The sequence below is a fragment of the Chrysochloris asiatica genome, unplaced genomic scaffold (assembly GCF_000296735.1).
Source record: "Chrysochloris asiatica unplaced genomic scaffold, ChrAsi1.0 scaffold00035, whole genome shotgun sequence".
NCBI classification, from domain to species: Eukaryota; Metazoa; Chordata; class Mammalia; order Afrosoricida; family Chrysochloridae; genus Chrysochloris; species Chrysochloris asiatica.
In genome coordinates, this window is record NW_006408553.1 from 12,437,945 (window position 1) to 12,447,726 (window position 9,782).

At 43.8% G+C, this 9,782-nt stretch overlaps 1 protein-coding gene across 1 annotated transcript in view; it reads right to left on the reverse strand.

Annotated features, from left to right (window-relative positions):
• The window catches only part of PLEKHA2 (pleckstrin homology domain containing, family A (phosphoinositide binding specific) member 2), a 71,698-nt gene extending 64,761 nt beyond the window's left edge, over nucleotides 1–6,937 (reverse strand). Inside the window, exon 1 of the mRNA XM_006859942.1 lies at nucleotides 6,797–6,937. Within this exon, the coding sequence (XP_006860004.1) occupies nucleotides 6,797–6,937 (141 nt within the window). The remainder of the gene's footprint in view (nucleotides 1–6,796) is intronic.
• Nucleotides 6,938–9,782: the final 2,845 nt, after the last annotated feature.

A 9,782-nucleotide genomic window follows, 5' to 3' on the forward strand; every position in this document is an offset into this window, starting at 1 on the left:
GAGAAGGTGGGATAAGATACTGACAGGATATGCTTCAGTTGTGAATGATTGTTTAAAAGATAACAATCTATTGTGATAACTGATTAAATAGAGTTTAATGATAGCAAAACCTTGAAACTCAAACATGGGTATAAATGAACCACTTCAGAAGCAGGAGCAGGATCTCACTATTATCAAAAAAGAGCCAAGACAGAGATGATGACGTGGAGAGATGGAGCAGTTGGGGACTTTAGATCCAGAGAGGGAGAGGGACTGTGTGCTGAAGACTTGGGGGAGGGGGAGGGGGGCAGGCTTGCAGGGTATACTCTTTGGTTGGTTGATGATGCATGGAGGGGATTGTAACCATGGCAATAAAACGATATACGAAAGAATGAAGGTAAAACTTATGTTCTCCCATGTAAACTATCACATAACTCACAATAAAACATTTAAAAAAAAAAGAGCCAAGAGTAAAGCACATCTATTGGCCCTCAAGGTCCCTGTGTATTGAACCTCCTGGACCTAAGGACAGAAACTGTGACTCAGATAAGTGGCAAAGAAGCAGCAGAACCAAAAACCAGAGCAGGAGACGCAGGACTAAGTCCCCCAGACCATGAAACAAGTAAGGCTGAGTGACTTGGGGCAGGAGGTTTGCTTGCAGAGTGGGGTGATTCCAGGCACTCAAATGGGGGAGTTAGGTTTGCTGCCCATGAAGCTAAAGTCGAATGCCTTAAGGCTGAGGGGTGTGGTGGGGTGGTATGCCCTGTGAGCATTTATCAACACTCCTAAAAGAACTTTGTAACACTGCCCGGGCAGAGAAAGGCCTGCCTATAGGCATCACTGAGCAGACACTCTTCTGACTGGAAGAACTGTGCCCTGAACATTTCTGACCCTAAATTATAATCTGTTAGCTTCCCTAATAAGCCCATAACTTTGAGTATGGTACCTGAGTCCTGTGTGGCCAATCCAATGAAATATCGAACCCAGCTAAGTAGAGAATGCTGTGACATGGATGACTGGTATTGTATTTGTGCAGCAGGAAGCACTTAACCATTGTGCCACCAAGGCTCCTTAAGGATACGAAAAGTAACATGGGCTGCCAGAAGAACAAACAACTCTGTGTTGGGAAAAGTACAACCAGAATGCTCCTCAATAAGCCAGGATGGCAAGACTTCATCTCTCTTACTGTGGACATATTATTAGGAGGGACCAGTCTCTGGAGAAGGACATTATGGTTGGTAAAGTGGAGGGTCAGCAAAAAAGAAGAAGACCCCCAATGGATGTATTGACAAACTGGTAGTAGCAATGGGCTCAAATGTAGCAAAGATTGTGAGGTTGGCACAGGACCAGGCAGTGTTTCATTCTGTTGTGCATGGGGAATCTAACAACAACAAGAGTGTCCAACACCCAGATAGGAAAAATGATTTGTCCACGATATAACCATTTAGTGGCAGAGGCAGGATTGCAACCTTGCTATCTCATCTCCCAGTACTAAGAACTTTCCACATGAGACTCCATCTCCATCTCCATAACATGAGAAAATCCAACTCTTTCTTCTTCTACAAACAGATTGGCATCTGGGTCATTCAACTTCATGGCAAACTACCTTGTTAGAAAAATGGACAGAGATTAGCAGTAACTATAGTTTTGTGTGTGTTGTTACCATCCCTCCAACTAAGCCAGTGGCAAAGATGTAATTGAATTCCTCTTCTATAAACTTTACAGGACCATGCACAAGGTGGAGCACAATTATAAACAGGAAGAAATAAGTAGACAGAGGTGAAGAGTGCAGGCTCCAGAGTCAAGCAGGCCTGGCTACAGCTACAGCTCTGCACTGACCACCTATGTGACCTTGAACAAAGTCCCTGAGCTTCTCTGCATCTTACTTTTATTACCTGTATTATGAGATCATTGGACAATCTCTTTGATATCCCATGCGAGTAGTTTTGCTAAAGGTAATACAAAAACAGCTACAATCATACATTGAAAGAGAACTTCCAGAGGTTCAAGCCGGATTCAGAAGAGGCCATGGAACGAGGGATATCATTGCTGATGTCTGAGAATATCAGAAAGATGTTTGCCTGTGCTTTATTGACTACACACAGGTTTTTGATTGTATGGATCATGACACGGGAACACTGAATGGTTTAAAATTTAAAAAGGTGTGCAACAAGGTTGTATTCTTTCACCATACTTATTCAACCTATATGCTGAGCAAATAATCCGAGAAGCTGGGTTCTATGTAGAAAAACATGGCATCAGGATTGGAGGAAGACTCATTAAAAACCTGCGATGTGCAGATGATACAACCTTGCTTGCTGAAAGTGAAGAGGACTTAAAACATTTACTGATGAAGATCAAAGAGCACAGCCTTCAATATGGATTACATCTCAATGTAAAGAAAACAAAAATCCTCACCCCTGGAACAATAAACAACATTCTTATCAACGGAGAAGATTGAAGTTGTCAAGGGCTTCATTCCTCTTGGATCAACTATCAACACTCACGGAAGCAGCACTCAAGAAATCAAAGGACGTATTGCATTAGGCAAATCTGCTGCACAAGACCTTTTTAAAGTGTTGAAGAGCAAAGATGTCAGCTTGAGGACTAAGGTGCGCCTGACCCAAGTCATGGTATTTTCAACAACCCCATATGCATGAGAAAGCTGGACAGTGAAAAAGGAAGACCGGAGAAGAACTGATGCTTTTGAGTTATGGTGTTGGAGGAGAATATTGAAAGTGCCATGGGCTGCCAAAAGAACCAATACATCCGTTTTGGAAGAAGTGCAGCCAGAGAGCTCTTTGGCGGCCAAGATGGCCAAACTTCGTCTCTCATACTTCGGACATATTGTCAGGAGGGATCAGTCACTCGAGAAGGATATCTTTTTTGGTAAGGTGGAGGGTTAGAGAAAAAGAGGAAGACCCCCAAATGAGATGGATTAGTCAAGTGGCAGCATTGATGGACTCAAGCGTGGCAACAGTAGTGAAGTTGGCCCAGGATCGGGCAGTGTTTCATTCTGCTGTGCATAAGGTCGCTATGGGTCAGTACTGACTCAATGGCACCTAACAACAACAACAGCAACAACAACTATGAAAGTGACCAACAGTCCCTATGTCCTGGGTTACTGAGAGGATTTAATGAGATAATACATGTAAAGCATTTTGCACAGTGGCTGATACATGGCAGCCGCTCAATAAGTATAGGCTGTAGTTAATCATAACAATAGTAGTAGCAGCAGCAACAGTAATAAAATCAGGCTAAGCATCAGCAATCAATGGCTTAAATAGGCAAAGACCAGAGACATGAGTTCATAAAATCCCTTGCCTATTAATATCTATTAATAAACCATGTCAGATGCCTCTAAATGTGTTAACCAGTGACCAAACACAGTTTAACTCCCAACACCTCTCTACAGGGATAGATCATAACCCCTAGTTTGTTCTTGGGGACAACCTCCTACCCACTTCTTCTGACTCCTAGGGCTCTGCTTTGGCCCATTCTGCAGTTTCCATTGCAGTTTAGGTCCTGCCCTTGATCCAGGAGAGAGTATCAGGCACTCTTCATTTCCAAGTGTTCCTTTTTGACAACCCCCTTTACCTATTCCTCTTTAGTTTGTTCACTTGCTCAGACATTCATTCACTGAATATGCATTTATAAAATGCTGTACACCGTAAATCAAAAGTAAAACAGATGAGCTTGCATCCCTGTAGGGCCTCCCAGCCCTGAGAGTCTCTTTCTTAATCTGAGGCTTCCTCTGAAGGCTCTCCTTTCTCACAAGCAGCACTATGAGGACTCTTTCTCTACCTACACTAATTATCAGGGGCACTGGAGTCAGACTGCCTAGGTTTGAACCTGGCTCTGCAACTTTTTTTGTTACGTAATCATGGCCAAGTTTCTTGCTCTCTCTGCATCACCTTCTTCACCTTTAGAAGGAGGACAATAATGACTACCAATTAGAATTGTTGTCAGAATGAAATGGAAACCCAGTAGGGCCATTAACACAGGGCTTGGAACACAGTAACGAATATTAGCTAAAACCATTTGACATCTTACCAAAATATCCATTCTCAAGTATGGAGAGGTGACTTGGTCACTGTGCTTAACAAGAGCTAATCCCATAAATGAAGAAGTAAAATGTTCTGAACTACTGCTATGTCATATCAAAAAATCTTCCTTTATAGACATACACTAAGTAAGCTGAATACTACTGCTTCCTGGGAAAACATAAAGAATCTCCAGCATAACAACCAGATGTAATTGGTAAGTCAAACTCAAAAAAGGCTTTGGCACAAAGAGATCCTGAGAGAAAAGGAGCAAGAGACTTCCTTGGGCATAGGAATAGCAATGCAGAGACTGACTCTGAGAACCCAGGAAGGCAGCATCCAAGGTAAGTCCAAGTTCTAGAATCTTGAGGCAGCCAAGTCAGAGAGCACAACAGAACAAGGGAAATCCTAACAGCTGACAACATGCAAGATCCCACAGGTGGCCTTGGATGATCTGTCAGTATCAACAAGGCACGCAGCCTGTGGTCAAGATCTGAAGGGGATCCAACCCTCAGAAGAGGCAGCTGATGACAACTAGACAGTGAATTTGGATTAAGAACAGTCCTAGTAAAGGGAAGCATGGAGCTAGGTGGGTTTATCAAGACAAAAGTAGATTTGAGTTAACTGAGCTACCACAGCAAGTGACTAGAAAAAGGAACACAAAAAGGGAGACCGGAAAAAGGGAATGCTAAGATCTGAACACCAGAATTCACTCAGAGAACACTCCCTGAAATTCCAGAAGCTAAGTCTATTGACAACAAGGACTTGATTTCAAGTTCCTCCAACAAAGGAGAAGAGGCACCTTCAATGCTACTCCTTTCACAATGGAAATTCCCACACGAACTTAAGTGAAACCTATCAGTTGACACAGTTGTAGGCAGCTAAAGACAATGTGGTTGTTGTTGTTAGGTGCTGTCGAGTTGGTTCTGACCCATAGCGACACTGTATAGGGTTTCTGAGGAGCAGCTGGTAAATCTGAACTACTAACCTTGCAGTTCACACTAACTTTGCAGGCCAGCGCATTAACCCACAGCACCACACCAGGACTCCGCTAAAGACAATAAAGGCAGGGAAAATAATATGGCAGGGCCTGAAGATAAACCCATGACCAGAACATTATAGGTAGTCATAAGTCGGTTCTGATGTAAGTGAAATACCTCTTATTTTTAGCTGACATACCTTGCTATACAAGAGTATAAACTGTAACATTGAACATCTGTGACTGAACGAACATCTGAGAAAGATAACATCACCAAATTATGTGCTTAAACACTGTATATAGTACATATTACTAATGATAAGATGTATAAAAATGATAATAAATAGACATAAGTGTGTTTCATGACATGTAATATACATCCTAAGTCAGGAACTGTCTGCATAAGAAGCAAGAGTTCCAGAGTAAGTCAAGAATGAAACTACATCCATCAAAAGGATTCATTCTGAATACTCAACAGCCCAATGAAAGCAACTGACAGAAGTTTTATCAATAATGTGAGGTGAAATGTACAGTTCTATTGAGGATTAAGCCTTTCCTGGAGAAGATGACTAGTGGCCACTGACTTTCTGACTGTATTTTCTACATTTATAGTTGTTGTTTTATCTCAGCCATCAAATCCAAAGGACAGATACTAAACAGCTCAAAATAATTGATCCCCAAATTAAGAGTCACATTTTAAAGGACAAATTAATCCCTAAATGCTCAGACTTTCCTCTCCCTAAAGCATCTGAACCAGAACAAGATCCCAACCCTAATTTCCTCCCCAACAAGGCCAGGACTCCATGCTCTTACTGTTCAGGGGCCACACCAATCTTTGGGGGTCTCAGCCCACTGAACTTTTTCAGGGTAGTGGGAAGGAAACAGCCAACAGTACTTACAAAGCCAGAAAGGGGTGTGTGTAGGGGGAGACCTGGGATCCCTTATCATTGTTGTTAGTGCCTTAGACTTAATTCCAACTCATAGTGATCCCATGCATGCAGAGCAGAACTGCCCCATGAGGTTTTCTTTGCTGTAATCACCAACAGAAGCAGATGGCTAACCCTTTTCTTCTATGGTACAGCTGGGTGGGTTTAAACTGCCAACCTTTCAGTTAGCAGCCAATCACAAGTGGTTTGCACCAACTAGGGACCTTAAATCATGGGTGGACTAACATATTCCCAGACTAGTGATGACTCCTGAGACCCCTAGGCATAACAATAAAACTTAGGTGGATACCCCTCCTTTGTGTCTGACCTGCACAAAGTACTAGGAAGTCACTTAATGTCTGAGATTTCATTTTCTCATCTGGAGCATGAAGAAGCAAAACTGGGTGACCACAAAAGTCACCTCCAACCTAGGGTGCTGTGACTCTGATTCTATAGACCAAAGAAGTCCAACAGTTGTCCAGCTCAGGGAACCAGGTCACATTCTCTGCGGGGGAAGCACCCTAGACTGGAAGAGCAGGAGTGGCTACCAGGCCACAGCCCTAACAAGAGAGGTAAAAGAAAGCAAGCCAGGCCTTGGAACCTGGACCCAGCCTGTCTGGCCTCTACCTGACTTTTGCAAGTGCTGAATTCCTAAGTATGAGAAAAGATTCTCCAGGTCAAGAGGGATGAACTTCTTCTTACTTAAGATCTGTGTGTGTACTATGCATCTGGGATTGGTGGGGGGGGTGGGAGGGGGAGATTATATGCAGTTCATAGGAGATGCAGCCCTTGAGGCTAATCCTGTGTGCATTCCTCCCAGGCAGTGATGGGCAGTCAGCTGCCCTGTTCTGTCCCACTGAGCCTCTCACCTGGGGGTTGTCCATGTACCAGAGAAGGCAGTTGGCCTGGGTGTCCAAAATAAAGTACCTTCGCAGAAACTTGCCGCTGTTCTCATTCTCCTCGATGTCCAGAAACCCACAGATTCGGTTCTGCCGATCCACATAAGGCATTCCTGGACTCTGCTCACATCACCCTGCATGATAGGAGGGAGGTGTTGGTGAAACAAAACCTGGAGGAACTTCTCTGGCTTCACTCCTCTCTCTCTCATTAACTCAGCACCAAATATTCCAGCCCAACTAGATCCTCAAAACCTCTATCAAGTCTATAAGCAGTCATCAAAATCCAGGAACACTTATTCACAACAAATCTTACTGAGGTTCTATTATGTCAAACATAGTGTTAGGCACGTTACCTACATAGAGGATATAAGTCTAGATTGTGCTTTAGGGTCCTGGGTTCAAGTCTTGGCCACTGACTAATTGTGTGACCACAAACCATTTAACCTTTATGTACCTCTGTTTCTTCATCTGTGAAATGGGGATAATAATATTACCAATACCTCATAAGAGTTTGGTGAGAAGCAAGTGCCTCATAAATAGTAGCCATTATTAATTCTCTTCACAAAAACTTTGTGAAGTAGTTTAACCCAATTTTACAGATGAAGAAACTATCTCACAAAAGATTGAAGCACCCATTCAATCTCTGCCAGTAACTCAGTCAGAAAGAGCAGTCCCTCAGGCCCCATGAAGGTGCCCAGGGATTCAATTAGAAGGATTCCTGGAGGCTTGGGGCAGGACGGCATCCCTTGGTTCTAACAGCACTTACCTCACTTTGCTGTTGTTATACAGAAGCCACTTACAATCTAAAGCCTCAGCTCCTGACAGTGTCGGCTGACTCAGAGCAGGGTCTCTGGCAATGTGAGAGCAACAGCACTTACATTCCAGCCTCCTTCTCCTCCTGATTCCCTTAGGTCTCTCTGAAGCACCAAAGGAAAGGACAAGAGCTCTATTCTCCCCAAGGATGATGAACACCTTTCAATAAGCAGATACACCCAACCTGACTATCTGAGTAATTGCTAATTAATTAGAAAGCACCACATGACATTCAGAAGACAGATACCACCCACCCCTGGGCCCTGCTGGCTCCAACAAAGCAAAATTCTTAGTAGCCTGAGCTTATCAGGTCTTCATTCTGCAGCCAAACAAAGTTGTGAGATGGTTGGCTTAAGGTCATCCCCACATCACAACACAAGGACAGCAAGAAAGCCACTAAGACACCGCACCTCTGGTCTTCCAGGCCCAGAGGGGGCCAAGTCCCACAGAGGAGTGAGACATAAGACAAGGATATTCTACGGGTAGCCACTAGGGATGTGGTCTATTGTCTCCAACCTCCAGAGGGTACCTTGCAGTGTTGAGAGACTGCCCCCTCAAAAAAATAAAAGAAAGACCCTCAATATAAAAGTATCAATGAGTTTATTTATTCTAGATAAGGTCAGGCCAGAATCCCAACTGGGGCTGACAACTCAAGTCAGAAGGAACACTGGTCAGGAGACACCAGGGCTACTCACTGGTTAATGATAGGAAACAAAAGAAGAAAGCCAGACATAGCCACAGAGGACTAGAGTGGAGAGTGAAGCATCCAGCTGATAAGAAGAAAGGGCATATGCACAAGAACACCCACACTTGCAGATAATACCCACTGGACCTAGCTAAATGGCCAGATGATCAGAACTCAACTAGAAGAAGAAAATGAGGGGAAAAAAAGAGTAATCTGATACAATTTGATGAACTTGATCTACACCTATGGATGCAGTAACTCAAAAGAGGGAACAAATCTTTACAGCGAGGATCATTCCCACCCCCTGTGTACACAGGGTAGACAGGGATGGGCAACTTGGACATTAGCTACCCAAAATGGGGGGGGCTACAAATGCAAGAAGTGACTGGCTTACAAGCTTTCAAGAGGGAGCCTAGATCCAGAGGGTAAGGAGGAAGGTAGACTCTCCACTGAGTCGTATCCAATCTGTCTGGGTGGGGCTGATGAAAGGAGATGGGGATAGGACTCTTGTGATACAATAGTGAATAACTGCTATCAGGACTGACTGTGAGGGTTGGAAATGTAAAAGTAGACGTTTTGTAACAAAAGGAGGGGAGTGGTTGATTTTTCAGTCCAGGAGCGGAGGTCCCTGGGACCATCAAGGGAGAAGAGCAGAGTGCGGGACCCTACCAAGAGATGCAGTGATGCCAGAGATGGAGGCAGAGATGATGACATGGCAAGATGGAGTGGCTGGAGACTTCAGACATAGAGAGGAAGAGGGGCTGTGTACTGACGACCAAGAAGCAGGCTTGCGGGGTATACGCTTTGATTGTTTGATGATGTATGGAAGGGATTGTAATTATGGCAATGAAACGCTATACGATAGGATGAATGTAAAGCTAATGTTCTCCCATGTAAACTACCACATAATTCACAATAAAAACTTTAAAAAAGAAGAAGAAGAAGAAAACCAGGAGAAAGATGAAACAGCATAGCTAAAAGGGAAGTAAAGAGAGCAGAAGCAAAAGAGGTGGTGAGAATACAATAAAAAGTGGCAAGAGGAGGTTTGAAAAAGATGGCCCAGAAGAAGGAAGTAGTGGTAGAGCAGAAGTGGGGGACATTGACATGGGCTGGGTCTGGGGAGGAGACAAGGCAGCATCATATTCATTGCTGTTGTTGGTGTTATTAAGTGCTGCCAAGTTGGTTCCAACTCATAGTGACCCTGTGTAGAGTTTCCAAGGAATAGCTGCTGGCTTTGAACTGCCGACTTTATAGTTTGCAGTCCACTGGTGATCCTACAGCGCCACATCAAGAGTCCTGAGATACCAAAACACCTGCATCCAGATGCCACTTCTTGGTGCTTTCCCAAACTTAGCTTTGAGTTCCAGAAAGGGAGAGAGACAAGTACAAGTCAAGAGCTAAGAACAAGCAGATAGGATGAACTTATATCTCGCCCCCGACCTGAAGCTAGGAATCTTC